The 23504-nt window shown below is 32.9% G+C and overlaps 1 protein-coding gene across 11 annotated transcripts in view; it reads right to left on the bottom strand.

Moving 5' to 3' along the window:
* Positions 1–23504, bottom strand: part of DMD (dystrophin) — a 799860-nt gene that overhangs the window by 587253 nt on the left and 189103 nt on the right. For 9 of the 11 annotated variants that reach the window (XM_017833948.1, XM_017833947.1, XM_017833942.1 and 6 more), the window contains 6 exons: positions 22224–22352; positions 20480–20650; positions 16801–16923; positions 15194–15331; positions 13141–13293; positions 12031–12213 (listed from right to left, as the gene is read on the bottom strand). In XM_017833948.1, the coding sequence (XP_017689437.1) occupies positions 12031–12213; positions 13141–13293; positions 15194–15331; positions 16801–16923; positions 20480–20650; positions 22224–22352 (897 nt within the window). The remainder of the gene's footprint in view (positions 1–12030; positions 12214–13140; positions 13294–15193; positions 15332–16800; positions 16924–20479; positions 20651–22223; positions 22353–23504) is intronic. The other 2 variants (XM_017833940.1, XM_017833941.1) reach the window with 2 other exon arrangements.

Below are 23504 nucleotides of genomic sequence, written 5' to 3'. Positions count from 1 at the left end.
AATTTTGACAGGCCACTGAGGCCTTTATGCAGCAATATATTTTAATTCCTCAAGACTAACTGTGACACTCCTAAATGTAGCAAAGACCTTCAGACCCATATAAGGAACATTTAACTATAATTTTATTTTTATTTTCAACTGAGAAGACAGACTATTTCTATTCACAGTAATGCAAAGAGTATGCTAGGTGTGCAAGGTTATTCACTCAAAAAGAGGTCACATGAATATGTAAAGTGACACACAAAATATGATTTGTTTCTATAGTTGTATTAGATTAGTCTATATTTTCAATCCAAATTTAGGCTAATAACTATGTATTTAGTCATTTGTACACATGTATGTATATGTGTGTACATAAAACCTCTGCCTTCTTGCTCTAGACAATTCCTGAAACTACATAAAAGTCAAGCTGAAATCTGACGTGTGAGCAGTTCATGGATATCACATTTAATTATTTATGGTGGCAAAATTCAGTATCTTTTAATCACCATTACAAAGAAAAATGGGCTGTATGTTACCATATATTCACACTGTCTTTACAGGAAAATTTACATTCCTATTTCTCACAGCTGGATGATTACTTGTATAGTTCTACAATTTTTTATATTGTGTAGATAAACTGGAAAGTACTACCAGATAAATAAATAAACAAATAAATAAGTAAGTAAATAAATAAATAAATAAGTTGATATTTAAAAGTGGAGGCCTATCAGAACCTGCCCTCATGTTTTGCTACATTATTTATTACATTATTCTAAAAAAAAGTCACAGTCAAAATTAATTAGTTTCTGAATACTATTTGAATGAAAGAGTTGAAAATGTGATGCTACTTGAGAAATTAGGGATTAAGTATCTTTGATTTTAATGGGGTTTTCAACAGGTCACAGGTGTTTCTTTCCCTCTGTCTTTCCTTCATTGACAGTAGAATGATAGAACTCAAGGCAGAAGTTGGCATATGGTAGTACGGAATAGAGGGTAGGCATATCAGAACTAATTTTAATCAGCAAAGAAAGGGAAACATTTTATCTTGTCCCTATGTTTTCTGGAATTGTCTTATCATAGAAGATACAATCCTATATTCTTGACAAGCATATTTATTAGAAATGTGAAGCTGAAACTGAATCATATCCCAACATTGTAATGCAATTGAATCATATCCCAACATAAACCCAACACTGAGAAAAAAATAGCAAAAGGAGATCGTAGCACCTGGGAGCCACTACTATTAAAAATAATAATAATTCAGTAAAGATATATGCAATTGCTAATGCCAAAATTGCCCCTAAGAACTGTGGTAGGTTAAGATTTTATAAGGATTAAAAATAAATAAGAAAATGGAGATTAAAGTTTTATATAACTGTTTAAAAATGGGTTTGAGTAAGTTGAATCTGATAAAGTGACAGAATGCATTACAGAGTTACTTAAAAATACTTAAACCAAAATAATATTAAAAATATATAATACAAATAAACTGTTCAAAGTGATTGGCAAATGCTAGGTAAATGGTCATTTCCTATATTGCTATTTCTTTAAAATAAAATTTTAGTGATAATATTTTCTATTTTTCTTTGATTATCAGTGATAAGGCTGGTGTGCAAATTATTTATAGTCTCTGAAAAAAACCAGCTTATTTTCGGTAAGGTGTGACTTTTCAGGCATTGCTTTTTACCAAGCATTATCAACTCTAGAACAGTAAACTGAATTTTCTTCCCCATCATTACATTTTTTTAATTAAGGGTCAGGATCTTTCCATAAACATGACTGCAGACGCTGATTTTATTGATAGCTATCATGTCCTACCAGGTGCAATAGAAACACAAGAAGTAAATTCATGAACCTGCCCCTATAGAGAAGGCCAATAATCAAAAGCAAAACAAGCCAACCAAACAAAACAGCAACAAAAAAAAAATAGCAAAAAAGTAGTACAGAAATAAGGCAGGGTTTGCCCACAGATTCATACATCTTCTCCAAAGAAACACCTGTGATCATTGCCTACATCTAGCACAGTATCACCTGGTCGCATCAGATTTAACTAGCCTTGGAAAATTCTTTTAATTTCCTTTTAACAGTGGGAAACTGGGTGTTAAAGCAAATTTCACTGGTCTCAGTACATCCATTTCTTTACTCTTCCTGCAGAGGGAACAGTCCCAACATCACTTTTGTTGTTCAGGAATTTACACCCAGAAAGTTTCCAACTTTTTTGCGTAAGATCCTGACAACTGTTCCATTTTGGGTCCCTTCTTACGACAGGCCTCCAAACTCACAGAGACCTTACTGTCTGTGCTTTTGATTGAATAACTTCACACAAACAGAACACGTGGGAGGAGTAAAGCGGCAAAACACTCCCATCAGCGCTACTGTACCACAACACTGCTCCTAGCAGCATCCTGGTGGGAAGCTCAGGAAAAACAAACAAATGTGCCTCTTCCTGAAGTGAAACACTTGAGAAAGTATTCTTTACAGGCAGCTCCGAGGTATATGAGCGTGTAGAAAGTCAGTGATCTCTCCAGAATAAATAAAGGGGTGCTACATAATGAGAAAAAAGAAGCAGACAGCGAACACCTTCTGGACAAGGGCAGTGACACCTCAAAGAGTCCAATAAACTTTGGAACAGTTGCTTTTTAAAGCAAACTGTGAACCACATGGTATTTGCTAGCCCATGTTTACCATCAAATAAAGAATTAAACACACAAAAGTATGATAAAATGCTGTCAGAGATCAATAAAACCACTTTCAAGTACATGTTTATAAACAAGCTTTTATTCCTTCCTTCCTATGCCAATTGTGAGTGGTGATGTCAGCTAACATTTAGAAAAATAAATTCTGTCTTCCATGCTGCTAGCATATCTTACCTGTAAGTGTGTATATATGTAGGAAGAAGATCAAAATTATACTGCTAATATGGAATTTTCAAAATTAGATTGGATGTCCTTAGTCAATCACAAACAAATTATCTATCAGTACAAAAAGAAGCATCTCTTTCAAGCACAGAGAGACTGAAATCCTAAATACAGGATTAAAAATGTATAAATTCCTTAATTTATACATTCCGTGAAGGCAAGGCCTTAAAATGCACTTGGCAGCAATAAAATCTACTTAAATATTAAAAAAAAATCATATTTTCAAGTAAGAATGTAAATATTCTCACATATATATGATTTTTCTAGTGATGGATGGTTGCAGTCTACAAAATCCTGCACGTTGCAACACTCAAACCATTTAGTTTAATGCTTGTATCTGATTTCATCTGTGAGTTATACAAAAAATAGAAACTTTAAAAATACACATGACTATTTTCAGCACTGCTCTTGGACAGAAAGTGCTTTATGTCTTCACAACACTTCACTGCTAAGGCATACCTTAGTGGTTGAAAAATGCTGCAGTTTTTATTCTATGATAAATTGAATCTTTTTGATCCATACATAAAATTAAATAAAGCCAGTTAAAATGAAGTTATTCCTAATAATAGCACAAATTAGAAAACATTTCAGTAAACTTTAGATTCTAGAAATAGAAAATTGAAGGCTTTGATTTTGAAAACTATCAATCAACAGGCATCAACCAACCTGAAATTATTTCCACTTATATTGTTTTATTTATCAACTTCAAAACTTGATTGAAATGTGACAGTTTTCTCCATAAGAAAAGGTCTCTTCCATGCATGTATAAGCTTAAATTATGGGACATCTCCCAAAACCTCAGACAGTTGTGCTACAGTCTGATCAGTGTATTATTTTCACATTTAGATGGAGTGGGGAGGAAGAGAGAAAGATAGAGACAAAAGCTATAATAATTAATTTAAGACATTAATTCTAGAGTATCCACAGTTCTTTGGGTTTTTTTGTTTTTCTTACTGCAGGGTAAGAAAAACATGTAGAGTTTAAAAACTATGGTAGAGCATTTTGGTGCCACAGCCAGTTCTTTGTGTTCCTAACGCCCTCGTGCCTTTAGAGCCCTCCAAGATATCAAATACACTTGGTCAAGTAAAATGAACACCTTTGGCAATCCCTTCTTCAGTTGCTTAACAATACATTTGTTTTATCCTGGCTTAGATAACTGCCCCTAGATATGGACTGTCCTCAGGCTGAGGCTGTGCTGCACACTGAACTTAGCTGCAGCTTATTTGAAAATCTGCACATCTCTCCTTACTAAAGACCGGCTAATATTCGCAGAAATAAGAGACTTAAGCTGAATTGGAAATTGTAGCAGTTCTGTTGTTAACTTTTAACTTGACAACTTCCATTTGTATCTACTTGTTAAGCAAAGAGAAAATGCAATTTATTTGAACTATGTTGAGACTGGCCTATAAGACCCTTATATACGTGATAGAAGTAATTTTTTTTCAGAAAATAAAAGAAAAAAATAAAAACAGAGCACTGTGTATCTTATGCCAAAGCTGTAATGTTACCATGTCCTGAAGAAAGTAGCTTTATGGCATTATTGACTAATTGTAACTACTGGGATTTAGAAAGTGTCTCTTGTTTTAAAATAAATTGTGCATATACCTTAAGTACTTCTGATGAAGATTGCATATGTTAATCTTAGCAATTGCATTACAGCAAAACTGACAAAGAAATCTGTATGTCTGTCATGAGACTTTAAAAAAGGTATTTGCAACATAGGAATTATTGAATTCATTAAAGATTATAACATCATAAGCATTTACCAAACACTGCTCAGATCACATACAGTCACTAGCATTTTGGGGGGAGATAAGCCTTTAGCTCCTTTAACTACCAGTGAGTCAGAAGAGATAGCCATTATCAGTACTAGAAATCAGTAAATAAGGAAATACTTAGGTAGTCACATTTTGGAATGAAAAAAGTCAGAACACATTGCAAAAGCTACATCCTAGGCTGGTTCACAACAGGTATTTTAAAATAGTATTTAGAATTTTAAAAGGCTTTCACTGGAAAATACTTTTCTAATTGATTTATATGTGTTACCTTCTGGTAGACAAAGCACATTTAAAAGTTTTTGGAATGTGATAAGCTCTAGAGATGAAACAGTGAATATAGTGACAGAACTGTCTTCTACACAATATGCTGGAAGTTAGCCATATTAAGAACAGATTTTGGTCAATGCCAACTATTTAATGGCTGATTTATTAAGATGAGAGAAGTACATAACCTTAGACAGCATTTATGTGTGAAGCTTTAGGGCTGTCTTGAATAATAGTATGTGTAACTCTACTGACTGATCACCATGAACTCATTTATGTTAAATAAAGCTGAGATATGTTAGAATACAGTCTATTGATATCTAAATTGACTAAACCATTTTGAAACTGATTTGTGATGTTAGCTTTCCAGTTATTTATGCAAACTACATCTGTTAGATAATGTTGACGTAATTTAGAAAATAAACTGAAAATAACATTAAAGTACCACATTTGTGATGAATGCTAACAGCTTCAAAGTGCAAACTCCTAACCTTAAACTCTGACACCATTCAGAAATGTTAAAAGGCATTACCTAATTATTTTCCGTCTTTAATCTACATTTATAAAGATACAATCATACATAATAGGTTTTGTCACTTGGGCTATTTTTGTTACTTCAAGACATAGATTTGGTTTTTTTAATGTAAATGAAATTGCTGTCAGTCCAGCAGTTTTGAAAACTAAATATACACACATAGATATTCAGCACTCACACTGTACAGTTACAAATCTACTTCCTTCTGCAACTTTGTGTGTATACTCAGATGCATCCATGAGAAAAATCCAAACAAAAAAAAACTCACCAAAAAACGTAAAACCCCATGAGTAATGTTGACATTCTGAATTGTAGACAAGAGATGAACATCATCTCTTCAAAAGATACTGTTACTTAAGGCCAGATCACTCTACAGCAGGTCTTTTCCTTTATTAGTTATAGCCAAATAATTTTGACACCAAAATCCCCACCATGTAATTTATTATGCTAATAAATCATAATACACTATATCAGAGAACACAGGATGGTAATTAGCTGCCTTGTTTTCCAAATAACTGTGTAATTAAAAAGACAAATATATTATACTAGTATGATGCTCAGTTTTGTCAGAAGATAATTAAAAGGGTACAAAACATGGTGTTGTTGCACATGATTCTTTAACCAAAGGTTGATGGCCTTGTTTCCATCTCAACCATACAGAGAAGAGTAAGAAGAGTCTGTGGTGTGGCTAAGACTATATTTGTATCACCACTTCATACAATTTAAAGACAACACTTTAAACCTGCTTTAGTTCATGTTACAGCAAGAGTATTCATTCCTATGTGATGAAGTAAAGATGTAGAGTTTCACTTTTAAACTTGAGAATGTGATTTAGATTACTTCCCTGAAGTTTATAACAGATAACGAAAAGCAGCAGACAAAAACCTCTTCTGCAAAGTTCTATCATCCACAAAATGGGATTTTTAAACTTAACCTATTAAAATACTAAAGATTCGCAATGATGAGAGTGAATGCTGTACAGAATTACCAAGGAAATATGAGATAAGAAAAATATGTTTAAGAAAAACTCAAAATAGCACAGTAAACTGGCCTACTTCTATAAAAAAAGGCTATGTATCCTCTTCACTTAAAATTACCACAACACTGTATACATTCCTTTTAGACAGAGAAGGTAAAGTGCCTTTTAAAATACATCTATAAAACTAGCTCTTCTTGAAGTACATCAAAGACAATATCCCTCTTCAGTGGATATTGTCCCATCTTTCCCATACCTTTCTTGTCAGACAGAAAATTAGAGTATTTTAAATACAATTAAACTATTTGGAATATATTTTCTAATACCCATTTCCAGGTCGATGGATGCTAGAAAATGGGTGCAAACATTAAGCTGTGATTCTTTTCCCAATGCTTCTCAATCATCCTCATGTTTTTTTGCAGATCACAGTCAAGAAAAAACAGTCTTTAGCTATGCTATGCAAATCTATTTGTTTAAAAAGTTGCCACTGTCAATGTCAGAAAAGTTAAATGGTGTCACAGAATAAACCCCTGGGCTGTTCTTAAGAGATCCAAAGCTCATAGGTGAATTGGATACTAATCCATCACTACACAGTTCTTTTCTTTTGTCCAGTAGGTATTTTCTTGTTTTGCTCTTCTAATGTCTTTTCTCTCGCTTATATTTTATTTATATCTCTCTCTCACACTCATTCTAGGAATAAAGAAGAATTAGTCTGCCCCTTCTTCTTGGCAACCATTACTCCTTTATTTAACCCAAGAAACATTTAAGCAGGGATAAGAGAAGAAAATCGCTTCATTACACTGCTCCTGATTGTGAGAACCATGGAAAACAACAACTGAAAACAATGGTAGTACATTGCCACTGAAGTATCCATGTTACTTAGATGCAGACAGATAATTAGAACATCAAGTCCTGTGTTTATCTGTCATAGATTTATTTCAATTAATGATTGATTTATATTTTATAAAATATTTTGATATATATTTTAACAGTTAAAAAAATAAATTTAATTAAATTAATTAAATAGAGCTCCACAGGGAAATAATAACTCAAAACTTCAAGATGCCCTTAAAAGACTGGACTTCAACAAATTCTTGAATTTCACATGTAAACTTGACCAGTTTAATCTGGTTCCAGAAGTTGATCACATACTCTCTCACCTGAATTCCTCATCCAGTTGAGAAACAGGCATTTTGAATTTGCGAATCTTAAGCAGAATAATGTCTTTTATTTGGAAAAATGAAGCTTATGTTAGTTCACAGTAAGTACTAAGAGTGCTGGTACTTTATTCATGTTGCAGATAACTATTGAACTGCTCAGACTAAATCACTTACCTTATAAAAATAAATGCATGTTTTGTATAACTATTTTCCTTATTCATTCTTGTTCAATACATAGTCTAATTGGTATGAAAAAGACAGTGTCTCCTGACGTTTATCATTTGATCAATATTAATATCTTTCTCTATATGGTCAAAATCCAGGCCCAAATATTTCACTAGTAAAATGACCATAAATTTCAACAGAATGTTTGTGTTACTGAAATTACTTAGATAAGCCTATCTTTTTCCTTATATGTACATCAATAGATACATAATTTTGACAGATTGCAAGTGACTCTCTTGTCTTAAAAATACTCTGGCTTACTATTTACAGTATGCATAGTTCAGCTGAGAGAGAAAAACTAAAAGACCACCACATATAACTGCAGAAAGAATGTTGAACAGCTTGATAAAATATGGTAATAGGACATATGAAGTAAGAATTTAGAGTGTAGGCTTTGCACCTGTGTTGATCTAGAAAATGTTTTCTCATGATAAAGGCCTTCAGTACTCCACACTCAGAGTCATTTCAGTCAGCTCAGGAAAATCTAAACTGAGCCATGATACAAACACGCTCAGAGACTGATGAAATGAAAGCATTGGAACATTTTTTTTCTATAAAACAGACATTAAGTAAAGCCAATTTAGTTAAATGTAATCAACATAATAATAACTGATTTTGATTCTGACTCGAATTAAACTATCTGTTTTTTCTCTGCAACAGCTAACTATTGCCAACACCCTGGAAGAGTGACATAAACTGTTGCTGAAGAACTGTAACTGAAATATTTTAAGTTACTGTTTTTAGAGGTTTAGACTGTAGCAGAGGGAATCAACAACTTTTCTGAAAATACTGTGTGACTGACAAGGCTTAATGATTTCAGATTCTGCAGAGAAATTTTAGAAATAAATGTCCATAAACCTCTCTAATGTTACAATTTTTACTGAATTTTTTTTCAACAGATGTGTAATTTTAGTATGCAAAAAATTCATTTTGCTCTAGGATTAAACTTTAATGGCTTGCTTTAATGGCTTGCTTTTTGAAGAGTACCTTACACTTTCATGAATAGCAAAGGGATTATGGTTAATCATAATTTTGAAACATTATAGTAAAATATTCCACTCTTTAGTAAGCTATTTGAATTTCACAACTGAAGTTACTAAAAACTGATTTCAAATAGAAATTTTTAGCCGAAATGAAGTAAAACATCTAACTTGTCTTAGAACAGAATTATAAATCTGACTGCCTGAAAAATCTGAATTTTCTGCCAACTGTTTATTTTGCCACATATGAATAAAGACATTGTGTGAGAGAAGAATCTTGCAAGACAACAAGGACTCCAAATTTTTTTTTTTCACTCAGTGTCATTTTGGGTTTTGTGCGGTTGCATTTCTGTGTTTGTGTACCATGTTTAACCTGTGAAAGCAATGAACCCACTTTTTTCCCTATAGAATGTCACATCGAGGACCACTACATCAAATTGATTAATGTCTCAAAAATGTCATTAAACAGAACATGAAGTGTTTGAGGTAATATAACTGCATCTCATTCTATCATCAAAAGTGGTGACAGAAAATCCCATTTTATAAATATACACCCATATATACTTGTCAATTAGTTGTTGGATATTTACTGCTACCTATTTGTAAGACAATCGGGATTTTACAAGAATCTGCCATGACAGAGAGAATAAATTCTTATAAGGTCATGGTTTCTATATCTTTCTGACAGATCTTCCCAACAAATATTGGGGAAAAGTAAAATCCAGGGGAGAATGATAATTTTAATTTCACACTTTGATATAAAAAATGTATTATCTCCAACAAAGGTAAGAAATGCAAATCTGTCATTAAGCAACATAATTAAAGGTTTTCTTCAGTGCAGTCTTGCTATGTTTATTCAATGAAGCATAATAGATTGCAAGATATACAGTACAACTAAATCCTCATTGATTTATAATAACAACCTTCAGTTGTTAAATAACTGTTATCGAATACACCATCAATTATAAATAAAAATACAGTTATTTCTTTTGTTTTAAAGAAAAAAATCAATTTTATATTTTTATTGTATGGTTTTATTTAGTTGGTGGTTAACATAGAAAATCTCTGTGAAAGATATTTTTGCTGGTATATGCATGTGTTCAAATGAATAGTTTGAATTTTCATTTTTCTTTTGTATTTTAAAATCTTTCACAAACAATTAATGAATCCTCACAACATCCCTGTGAGGTAGGTATTTATGCTGTTTAAAAAAAAAGAAAAAAAACCTTTGAGAAATTCTCTGTTTCACTGATTCAGCAAAGTCAAAATAATAACAATTACAAGGCAGTTGCACTTTGCACTCTGATTTTAGTAATGAAAATACACTGCCCCTCTCAAGTTTCAGTAGCTTCTATATAACCTCCAAAATATTTCATATGAATATCACCTCAGTCACTGTCAAAACAGCAAGACATTTTTCATGAGAAATGAGAAGGATACAGTAATTGTCCTGTGTACATGTAATTTTCATTGAATGACCTTATTCCCTAGATAAAGTCTAACAAGTATCCTTCTTGCATGGAATATTTGAGAATATTAAAAAACTTAACCTTAAAAGGTTATATATTATATAAATTATATATTTTAACAATATAAACATATGTAATGGTTACATGAGTTTAAAATGTTGATAAGTGTATTCCTCTGAGGAATTAAAAACCATGTGTGCTTATGTATCTACCTTACATATTTTATATAAAAATATGCTAATATAAAGTTTATTGATCTGCTAGTAAAATTTTATAATGGATATATTCATCTCCTGTCATGGTAGGTGGTGGGTGACATAAAAAGTGCATTGCCAGCAAAATGTTTTTACATAAATTGCATGCACAATCTGATCCCTTACTTGCTTATCAAAGGAGCAAATATATTCATTATAAAAAAAAGCCAACTCATTTACAAGACAAAGTGAAGCTTGCTCTAGCTCCATGTCAATATAAACAATTTGCACCTGATTACATCCATCAAGTTTAATATAAACCATAGTAATCTGAAGAGTGTAATCAGATGGAACAAGATTTAATAACATACAAACCAAAGTTAATGTTTCTCTGATTGTTTCCATTAACTGCATAACTGTCCAAAGTATTAGTTTTACATATACATTATTTAATATTAGAAAAGTTAAAAATACACAATATAATACATTATATAGAGGAATATATTTCTCAAAAGGTTATACATAATGCTGATTTTTAGAACTTTTTTCATTTTTTAAAGCATACTTTATATCAATTAAAAGTAACACTTCATATACTTAAAATTTCATTATCCTGTCAGTATGTTTTCTCTGCAATCTAGGTGCATTTAAAAATAAATAAATAAAATTGTATTTTGATGAAACACCCTTTATCCACTAGCACCTTAAGATTACAGAAGAGCACATAAAGCAACAAATTCCTTGAAAGCAGGTCTCATCTTTCTTCATAAAGCCCAGAAGACAATAAGCAGAGTAGTAGGAATAGCAAGGCAAAACCTTATAAGTGCAAAAGCGACCTCTGGTAACCTTCTAAATGGGTAACACTGAATACATATTTTGATCATAAATCTGGAATAGTGAAAATTTCCCTTTTATTTATCCAGTTACCGCAGTATTTATAAACAAGTAAGAATAATTACATTTTATATACAACTAAACAAAATCAGAAGACATGAAGATGGTTCATAAAATTATGTTTTCAACCTGTCAAATTTAAAAGTACACTTTCTTACAAAAACTTTTTTGAGAATTCAAGCATTCGAAGAAGAGGCCATGTATATATAGTGTCATAAAAATTTTTCAAGTCACTTCCTAAAGTGAGTATAACATGTTATGGACAAATAAAAAAAACAATTAAAATTGGCATGAGATGGGTAGTTTGGAAAAGACAACTTTTGTGTTTCACATGTTCAGTGAACCAAATAGATGCATGGCAAACTAATGTTTCTAAACTGATAAATGTTATGGAAAAATAATGAGACAACAGAAACAAACACAAATTTTTCATTGCTGAGTTTTTTCTTATTGACTGATATAACTTAAGGGCAATTTTAAGACAAAAGCAGAGCACTATTGTACTGGAGTATATAAAGATTCCCCCACTTGCAGACAATAGGGTTTTTCTTATTAATATCTGAAGAGTTGACAGTGACCCTGAAGCTCTCACTGTTAGTAGGATGCTGTTAGTAGTAGCAGTTGCAAACATATGGGTTTGCCAGTAACAACTCACAATTTGTGCATAGTTGAGTCTTCGAAACTGAGCAAATTTGCTCTCAAAATCTTGCCAGCGCTTGCTGAGCTGTATCAGGGTTGGCTCCACTGCTTTTGCAGCCCCATCCTTAGACAAGCGTTCAGCCTGCCTGTGCACCGCATTCAGATCTTCCTTCTTCTTCTCCAATTCTCCACCAATCTCCTAGTGAGCAAAACCAATACAGGGCCCAGGACAGTTAGCTAACTAGATCAATCAACTTGAAATTAGCAAAATACTTCTGTCAGAAAATCCATTTCCATTTTATTGTTACAATTAAAATTTACAGCTATTTCATATCTTATTTTACATTTAAACAAAACAAAGATAATTGAAACTGAAGAACCTTCTTGGAGATGGGCTGTAGAGATACTAACTGCTAGTATTCTCTGAAACTGTTAGCAAAGGCCAACAGTTGCCACATTCAGATTCTTGCTAGTACACTGGGATGGGCAATTGGAGAAATTATTTTCTCAATAAGGGTCAGGATATTCAGGACAAATATTTTTTGAACAGCTTACAAATATATTATGAGACTCTTTAATGTATTAGTTAACTCCTTTTTTTACTCTGTGGGAAACTCAACAGAGAATGAAGCAAAGAAAGACGATGTAAAATAAACCAGGAAAATCTTTGACAGTATGTAAATAAATCTATAGACTTTGACAGTGACATATGAGTATGCTCTGATGAAAATGAATGTGCTAACATGAGATAGAGGTCATCCATATATCGGTAAGTCATTTGTTCATCTGGAACAAAGATACACAAAATCAATTACAATTTTTACTAGAAAACATTTGATGCTTCTTAATACATTGCACACTTTTTGTATTACTGATAAAACATTATATTTAGTGTGTTTCAAATTATTTATATAACATTCTGTATAACAAACAAATACAAAATATAGTACAACAAAGAAATGTCAGTTTGAACACAGATAATTAGGGTTCATTTTACTATAAATAGAAATAAGAAGAAAACTGCTAATTTTCTATATCTATATTATTGTTTGTTGCATTTGCTGTCTGTTGAACTGACAAACTATCACTCAAAATATCTACCATTATCAACCCAAAACAACATTACCTTTAGCTTCTGCTCATCTTTCTGGTCTGGTAGACCGGCTAACTTTTTCTCAATGTCATCCAGCCATGTCATTAGGTCATCAGCCTGCCTCTTGTACTGATACCATTGATGAGAAATCTCTAAAGCCTTTTTTCTTCTTTGAGATCTCAAGTCCTGTTCACAGTGCAGACATTATTAGAATATGAATTAAAGGCTTATAAAATATGAATTGGCATGTGTGAACACTGTAGGGAAAAAAGTGTACAAGGCCACTATTTTTTTAATTAAATGTTGATATTTAAAGCAAGTATATGAGTAATTGAACATATTTTCATCAGTTCAACAATTTTTGGTTTGTTTGTTTTAAAGGAAGTTACCTAATTCAGTTTTGTTCACATGTTGAATAAACCACCGAGACAGTCATCAATATTCATAGAAGTTAAGACTCTTACATAAATGTCAATATTTTATATAAAAGACTTCTGCTCAGAATACTTACTGGACAGATGGAAACACAGCCCACTTAGTATCTAGCCAAAAGTGGGGCTTCTGTATTTTGCAGTCTCCTGTGAATTTCTAGCCTGCATGAAACTCTGTAGCTATTCAAATGAAAGTCATTGCAATGCAGAAATGTATGCAAAGACAAGTTTCCTTTTTCTAAATTAAATACCATGTATATAATAAATGTCTTGTGTTTATAACTCCACTTTAAAAGGTATTAAAATTTCTCTTTAGCAGGAAGGTAAAGAATGTATGATTTTTCCCCCATAAATGTTATTAAACACATATGTGCTTCAGCTGCTTAACTTTGCTTGCAGAGAATTGAGAGAATATTTTAATTACTATAACTTCTTATTAAGAAGTAAATTTAAAAATTCCCAGTACATTTTATATAAAAACACTCAGATGAATTTGCTTCAACAATTGTTGAATTTTGTTTGACAAGGGTGAATGCCTTAACTGAGTCACCCAAAGGAAAATCTATCACTCTCTTCCATAAAACAGCCAGCAAGGATGTGGTCAATAGCATAGGGCTAGAAATATTGTTCTTGTTTCTCCAACATAAAAGTTATGAATTGCTTCCATTTAGCTTGGAACAGTTGAAGACACACCTAATAGATTTCCAGGTTCTTTTAAATATGGACAAAACAATAGTAAATTCCAGTTATCCTTCTCCTGAATTCACACAGATCTGCAAAATTTTAAGAATTGGAATGAAATCCACAGGAAAGGAAAGAGGTTGCTTAAAAGTAAGTAATAATAAGATGTAAACATGCCATGTTCCCCAAACCAAGGATAACTTAATCGAAATTATCAAAAGAAATTAAAATTCTACTTGCTGATGAGATAAAAATTCTTCTATAGTAGAGCCTACAGCTCCAGGTAAGTGACCAAGGTGACTCTACAACTGTAAGATTCTATCTTTCCTCACTTTTATTTTTCCATGGAAAGACAACACTTCCAATTACACGTATTAGCTGGCCCAAATAGGTCTCACCATGTGTGTCTCTAGGAACAACACCACACAGTTATACCTCCAGGATTGTGGCAACACAGAATTTTCATATGCAGTTTTGGTTTCCAGCCTCTTAGCTGCTCGGTCTATTGGTACTACCATCCCCCCTGCTCTAGAGTGCCTGGAGCCATCCTTGTAACTGAAGAATGCAGTGTGTAAATATTTTACTAAAGGAGAAACCGATTCATTCACGGTCAGAAGTACGTTATGCAACTGAGAATATAAGTTTGTGAAAACTGATTCAGTCTTGACTGCTGCTGGAGAAATATAAAACACACATCATATATTAAAAAAGGGATTATCAAAGCAATCATTGTTGTCCAAGTGGCAATCACACAACTATAATAGTGTGGATAAGACAGTACTTCTTAAGATGGAGATCGTAAAATGCCTTTTGCAAGGCATCAAGAGAACTGCGTAAGAAAATACATCTGTAGCCAAATAGTTTCAGGTTACTCATCTCTAAATAGTAATGAAGACTCATTTAACAAAACAGTGCCCTGAAATGAAGACAAAAATGGTTTTAGTAGCATGTGCTTATAATTGTAGCTCCTATACCTTGAGGGCATTATGTTTAGTCCGCAACAGCTGTTGTTTTGTCTTTATTTCCTCACGTTTTCTCTCATCTGTGACTCCCTTTTGAAGCCTGTCGCCCCTTTGCAGCAATTCTTTCACTGTGCTCTCATCCTCTTCACTCTGAGTTTAAAAAAACCCACAAAATAATGTGCATCTTAATCTTAAGTTATTACTTAACTACTAAGAGATACAGACATACCAAAATATCTTTCCTCTGCTAAAGTAGTCATGTAACAGCTACTTGCAGTTCTGTATTGAAGACTGAGTAACTTACACTTGCTTTCTACAACACATGTAGCCACTTGAAGGATAAAAGTAAGACAGCACTGAAAACCTACACGTTTTATGTTAGACTTTATGCAGCATCCAGGATAACAGGATGAAAACATTAAAGGCCAAAAGGTAAAATATATTTTACTTTAAAGCAAAAAGAATAGATATATCCAAAATATTCCAAATTACTGTCAGTAGTGATTGAAAGTGCCAGTACAGCAGGAGACCATGCAATTCCTGACCATTCCATGTATCATCACTTTGCAAACCAGCTATTCTGGAAGGAAAAATGGTATCGTTAAATATTTTTTATGCAGAAGCTGAATCTGTGCCACAGTTTCTGGGGGTGTCTTGTACCAAACTGAACATTTGGATGTAAAGAAAGGGAACCAAATATGCTCAAGCAGTGGAAATTGCCCCTTCAAACTTGATTCACTTAGAATTTACCACTGCAGTACATGCTGCCTTAACTGTTATTTTTCCTGCATAAATGAAAAAAAAGTCATGTAAAGATTCCTTCCAGCACTGACATAAAACAGATATTTTTGAGAACTTCCTTAGAAGGGAAATAATACTGAGTCTTTACATTTGTTGGAAACAAATATATATTTGATCTTTCTGAGGATTCACGAAGAGCAGGTTTTAAAGATGAATCTCCATTATTGCACAGCCAAGAAATGTCATCTCTCTGAAAATCACTTTGGAGAAAACATACCACAATGGCAATAATAGCAAAACCCAGCAATATTTAACTTCTCTTTTCTCTTTTTTCCCCCCTAATATACATAAATGATTTTACTCCTTGCAGTCAGCAAACGTGAGTAATAAAGCTTACGACAGACAAAAAAACTATTTAAATTGCATGTTATAAGAAGATTGGTTAAGAACAAATTAGCAAGTGACATTCTTTTTGATTAGCATTTATTTTTAGTGAATGTATTCTTTTACTATATTGCCCATTTAGATAGATCTTTCTGACTTTCCTTGGTCTTCATGCTGCTGCAGAGATTTTAATATTCATTCCCTATTCTCTAATACTGCTGGTACTATATACAACACATAGATAATATTCCTGGTCTGCTTAATGTTTTCACAAGGATCAAATTTTTTTTTTCTGATAAACTAGAAATTAAGTTAGCACTAAAAATTTTAGTTAATGCTAATTTGGGACTTTTGATTTTATAATATATTAACATAGTAAAATTTTGCCCAAGTTATATCTACAGATCCTAACACAAATGTGGGTTTCTAATTTTAACTCAGGTTTCTTCATCTCCATGTCTAGTTTGCTCAGACTTCCATTTCAGCCAAATTACCATATCTTTATTGAAGTCCTCCTCTTTCAGATTCACTCCCTGCTGAATTTCAACCTCCAGTGGTTCAAGCATTTTTTGTATATCGAAGTCAAATTGCTCCAATTCCTTCACAGGAATGAAGGGCTAAAATGGGAGAAATACAAAGATTTTTTATTTAAAGCACACAATAGTTGTATAAGAGACATAAATGAAAAGAGACATCTGTTCTATCCCCTATTGCTAAAATAATGGTAGACTTTCCATCACACTGAAAAATATCTACACCATACAACTCAAAGTACCCAAAGATACAAGTAAAGATAGGAATATATGTAGGATTTCCAGGCAAGTCAACAAAAGAATTTTATAGTGAGTGAAAATGAAAAGAGAAAAAAAAAGATAGCTTCCAATCTGTGTGTAAGAAAAGGTACAAATAAACAGTGTAATATAAAAATTTGTCTAAAAAAAAGATGTTTACACTATTTGGTTAAGTCTGGTTTGTCAGAAATTATTCATACAACAACAAGCAATACATTCACATGAAAAAACCCTACTATTACCAATTGAGAAAATTTTAATGATACTCTGGTTCAGTTTTGAAATTATTGCTCTCTCACAAAAAACAGGAAAAGTGTCAGGTAAATTATACAAAACAAAGGACAACATCTCTGTGTAAAATATTCCTCTAATAATATTACATAACATATTGAAAAAAACCAACAAAACTTCAGTAAAAGAGCTTCTGTTTCAAAAAGTCTCAACAAAAATTCTGGACCAAACAACTGTCAACCAAACAAAATAGACTCAACTGTTCCAAAATAAATCACAGTAAAATTAAGGTGCTTTAGCTTCGTATTCAGTTTTAAACTCTCAAACAAGAGACTTGACACTTGTTAACAATAATAAACCACCCTTTGTTGATCTGATACATGAGTGCCTGTGAATAGTTTAATGTACAGTATACAATATATTTATTAAGTGCATTGTAAAGGATCAACAGAAAAAGCTTTCTTCTTTCAAAGCTTCAAATGCAAGAACAAGAAAAACATCTCAACAATTTTTGCATAATATTTAGGTTTAAAGGTAATTAATACTTTATAACATTATAGGAACTCTTGGACATACACTTGTCACCCTGTTAAAGACATAAGCACATTATATTCTAACCAGCTCTCTTTCACTCTTCCCTCCAGTATAACTAGCTATTATTATATGCAAAAACTTCTAATGAAGATGATAACAATCAAAATTAAACAGATAAAACAAGAGAGATTGGATGTCAACTGAAATTTTTTCTCAGCTGTTCAGAGATGACCTGGAAGAATCAGGGTAGAAAAGTTTTAATTGTATTTAGTTGATTATTTTAATGACACAGATTTTGCACTCACAAACATTAATGGAAATATAATAATGTACAAAATTTATAGAGAATAATCCTGTGTTCACAAATTTTCATCAAGAAGCTCAAAATTGCACTCAGCAAGCACTTCAACTGAGGTAGAAATAATAGCATACTACAGAGTAATTTCTTCTCAAACACTCTGAAGCATATTTTCTAAAGTACTTAAATCTCATTAAAGGACAAACCAACTAATAAAACTGGAATATAAGTTTTATAATCTATAAAAAAGGTCAAAAATATTGATGAAAAGGAGAGTGGAAAGAAAAATATTAAATTAAATTCCAATAACTGAATGAGGTTCAAAGACTACTTGAAAATGTTAAGTCTCATTTCAGTACATTATGAACATTTTGTTAATTCAGGACATGACCATCACATACTACCATTTACTAATTTAGTAGATAATTTCTTATTTTCTTCACTGTTGTTCTGAGAATTGTATCTGGAAAAAATATAGCTAATTTGAAAACAGATGAGAAATTATTGAAAATAGGTTATGAGAGCTTTCAATCTTGAATTAATGTCTTAATCTTTCACCACGTGAATAATTTTTACCTGGATATGGGGGAAAAAAAAGTAATCCACTTAGGAAGTATAACATCACCATATAATAATAACTTTTCAGCTCATGAAGCTGAATTGAAGACTAAGGGAAGTGCAATTACCTACATTACACAGTGGACAAAATAAGGCACCCAGCAATTTGGTCCTTTATCCAAATGCAAGTCAGTAGAACTGTCAATAATTCAGATAAGTGTTTTTCTCTCCATCTGATGCAATGCTGATTATTATAGGTGTCCTTTGGGAATCACATTCTAGTTGTCCATTCCCAAAGGCCCCCTGGAAAAGTTCCCCTAAATTGTAATTTAACATTATAATTGTGTGCTGATGTAACTCCTCTCATCTTGCTAGGTACAAGCTTACTGCTGTACTGCCATTCCAGCTCATCTTGCCTCTACAATCATAAATGGAAGAACACCCGAAAGAGAAGGTTGCCAGGTGAAAGACATTTGCAGGCTGAGTTCTGAAGACACTTCATCTTGATAAGCATTTTTTTTTCCTTCTCCAAGTGAGCCCACAACTTGCAATGCAAACCGCGGACCCACAATACGCCATTTACAGGCAGTCTCATTTTTCCCTAATACAAGTAATAATTTCACAGGACCCTATCAAAGGCTGCATCAGCTCTGTATGCTTACAACATCATGGAAGTGCAAAGTAAAACTGAGACAGAAATCCAGACTGCAGACAGCAGATGTTCAGAGCAAAAACATCAAACAACACAGTTGTTTGGGCTTTTTGCCAAGATGTCCTCAGTCTACAGTTTGTACTTGTGTAAGAAGTAGGTGAGAAGCACACTGGAATGGCTGAAATACTACTGATAGCCATTAGGAAAAAAAAAAAATTACCTTTATTCAGAGCACAGATTATTTGTGTTTGTTTTAGAAAGGAAACCTAAATAAACCCAAATATCCACAAAGATGTGCTGGTTAGGCAGGGTATTGAGCTCTGCATAGTCCCCAAACAACTCATGAAAGCCATGTCTCTTCACTTATGCTTTTTGCAAAGCTTATTTCCTGCTTTGCCATGGATCCTCTGTGCATTTATTTCCAGTGTTATTACAGTAATCAGTAAAAATACTTTAGATCAGGATCCATGCATTCCCATCATCCTATATACCAACCTGCATGGCTGCCTGATTTAATCTGTCGAATAGCTCTTCACAATAAAGGTAGCAAATACAGTGGAGAAAGTAGGTGTCTTATGTCCTTCCTCATTCCAATTCAGAAGTCACACTCAGTTGGCTAAAAATTACCTAATCCATACTGAATTCAGATCCAGTAATCAAATTAGTTGTGCAAATGAGTAGTTGAAGTATCATTGATATAAGCTCTATCTACTTATTTCTGTCTCAAATCTTTGTGAATCATAGACTCAGGAAAAGACAGTGCATTTAATGAAAAATTAGCTCTCAAAACCCAAACTATATTAAAAAAAGGCTACTCATACTTTGAGAAGTTAAAGAATCTTACTAATTCTCAGATGTTCATTTTTTGTAAGTTAATGAAATAATCATTGTTACATTCATACTAAGTCAGTGAATACTTCTAATTATGAAACAGTGAAAAAACCCCAAATATTCACACTCAGGAAAAAATATATTGTTAGGTTCTACGTTGTTTTCCTTTAAAAGCTTAATTTTTGGAAAAACTGCAGTCCACTACGTAGTTACAATTGCGCACCCTGTATAAATGAGATTTTTTTAATGCATCTCCTTATGGAAGCAAGTCCTCCTACCTTTACACTTTTAATTCTCTGTGATACAGTTGCAAATCGCTGGTTGAGCTCTGACAGTTTAGGCTCTATTACTTTCCTGCAGTGATCCCCACGGTTTGTCATCAAGTGCATCGCCTGGTCACGCACAGAGTCCACCTTTGGGTGAATGTCATTCAGCTCAGCCTTTAAGCGCTACAGTCCGTGAGCAAGAGACAGGGCTTGAAGTTAGTAATAAATGCAAAGAGAGAGAAAGAGAGAGAGAGAGAAAGTGTGCAAAGGAATAGGGAGCAAAACCACAAAGCAAATTCAGATAATTACGCATGAGTGTGTAAATCCATTTTACAACATTCCCACTCACGTCCCTCAAATTTACAGGAGGAACGTATCTATGTGTCTGTTTTAATATTTCCTAAAGGAAATTAATGGTGATCATTATTTCCAGGCAGATTCTTATCCGCAATAATATTGCACCATATTTCAGAATACACTAAATTATTCTTTGTTTCTAAAGCTAGAAAGAGCTGCTAATTCATGTATTATGGAACTGGATATATGGTTGTTGCTCTCATTACTGTTCATGGACATAGTTCAGGCAGGTAAAAATGACCAGCTGAAAAACTCGTAATTTTTTCCATAAGTCTACTACAAAAAAAAAGAAAAAAGATGGCAAAAATTTTTATCCTCTGCAATAGTAATCTTAATAGTAGATCCCAGGATGAGCAGATGTAAAAAAAGGATAGCAAGGCATTCAGGAATCATGAACACAGTGGGCATTGAGAATTACATTTAATTGTCTGCATGAAATGCCTTTGTGCAATACAAACATATACACCAGTATTGATGTCAAAGACAATTTTACTTTGTATCTGATGGTAGAAAAATTGTTCATTCAACTACAAAAAGCCAGTCCCGTAATCCTGCTGAGATCAATGAGGCATTGATTTATGCTCTGCCTTGGAATTTGTAAAGTTTTGCTTTAGTAAATGGCATCATTATGTTAGTGTCAGCAATACAATTCTGATTTTGATTTACAAACTGTTCCTCAGATAGTATATCCTGACCATGGAGTTCAATACAAAGCAAATTTTCACACTGGTTTCAGAAGAAAAAAAATGTCCATATAGATAATAATTTAAAATTGTTCATAAAGAAGGTATTTTAAGTGAGATACTTTAAAATTCACATACATATTGCAGGCTAATTTTTCATCATTTGTCCAAAAGATGTAAGCAGCCAATTAAAACCTTCTGAGCAATACTAATACTAACCCATGATTATACAGCTAGTTCACCATATAACATTCTTGTCTGTGGTGCTGGTCCAGCATCAATGTAAACAGTGTTTATAGAATTAAAACAATCATAGACAGAGATACCATAGATATTGGAAAAGTATCACAGAAAAACAGAAATACAATTAAAAATGAAAGGTACAGAAAAGAAGAAAAAAGGATTTTGTTCAACCAGAACAAAACTTTGTGTTTAAGGAGTATTTTCCAGCAGACATATGTTTAATAAGCTGCTGTTCTACTCACCAGGAAGTCTCCAAGACTTATAATAACAATCTGGTTTTATTTCTGCAGGGATTTAACTTTGGTAATACAGAGAAAATTTATTAAGTAATCTACAAGCTGCCAGAGGGTAGCTTTATCACAGAAAAAAAAAAGAATTTCAATCAATTTGTGATACCTTTCAATATATGCTAGTTTTGACATAATCCTTTTTAGAATAAAATTAATGCTTTCCAGAAAATCACATTTTTTTACCTTAAGAATTTCCTCTTTTTCCTGGGGTTTTTGTTTATCAGATTCATCCAACAGTATTTCAGCACGATACATCCAAGTTGTGACATTAGCTAAGTTCTGATCAAAAGCCTCCATGTGCTTTTGATATTCCTGTATGTGGAAAAGGTAAATACTGCATACAAAAAATGTAATCAGAACTGAAATAGTAGCTGTAATTATACCAATTGTGGCAAACATGCACACATTATGATATTATGAAAACTTGTTTATTTTACACAATAACTGCTTGTTCTGTGAAGGATAGAATCTGTTGTTTGTTTGCTTCACTTTATATGTGAAGTCTCTTTAAAAAGACATTCTAGGAGTGAGAGAGAAGATTCCAAAGTGACAGGCAGGAGGACAATAAAATCACAGCAAGATGCCAGTGTCTGCAGCTCAGCGGGGCTGCTGAGAGGAACAGGAAGCTGTTAGCCAGACCTACTGGAGGTGGAGAGAAGACTTTCCAAGAATGAGGTACAGAACTCATTTTGGAAAGACAGTAAGTTGGTTGAAACTCAGATGGCAACAAGGATGCACTCGCAAAGTCACAATCAAGAATGGTAGCTTTGTATCTAAACCTCTTATTTACATTTCATCTAATTTCTCTGCTTTGAGATTTTTTATCTTTTTTTTTTTAAAGCTATTCTAGTTGATATTCTGACAAATCTTCATTTCTCTACTTAATTTAGAAGCTTTTTCTTTTTTGGTGACCTCACTACAATGTGGCCTATGCATATCCCACAAAATACATATGCACAACCACAGACCTGATATCAAAGGCATTCAAAATAATTCTTTTGGCCTCCAAATGTATGTACTGGTTTTTTTACACTGTAAAATTGGTAAAAAATCCAACTACCTCTCTTAGATCCTTTTATCATTGGTATTAGTAAATATTAACCACAGAATCCAAGCAGAGAGAGAAAGTACAGGAACACATAAATATATCAATCTATAAACTCCTTTATATGCTTCTTATAATCAGTTCCATATTGAACCTGTACAACTGCAACGTACTGAATGAAATGCTTAAGTTTTCCAGATACTTCCACTAGTATACTGCATACAGCTGAGGAAACCCTGTAGTGAGGTTGTACATCAACTGCAGAAACATTTGTAATGTAGCCATACGTACTCTAGTGCAGCTCAAACACATCAAGCTCTGAAAAGTCACGATAAAGACTAACAAACCCTTGAGAATCACTTCAGTTTCTCTGTGTTGAAACTGCATTCCCATGCTCTGAGGAACAGAAACAGCATGCG

The sequence above is a fragment of the Lepidothrix coronata genome, unplaced genomic scaffold (genome assembly GCF_001604755.1).
Source record: "Lepidothrix coronata isolate B3197 unplaced genomic scaffold, Lepidothrix_coronata-1.0 Scaffold225, whole genome shotgun sequence".
Classification (NCBI taxonomy): domain Eukaryota; kingdom Metazoa; phylum Chordata; class Aves; order Passeriformes; family Pipridae; genus Lepidothrix; species Lepidothrix coronata.
This window is presented reverse-complemented; position numbering and strand designations above follow the sequence as displayed.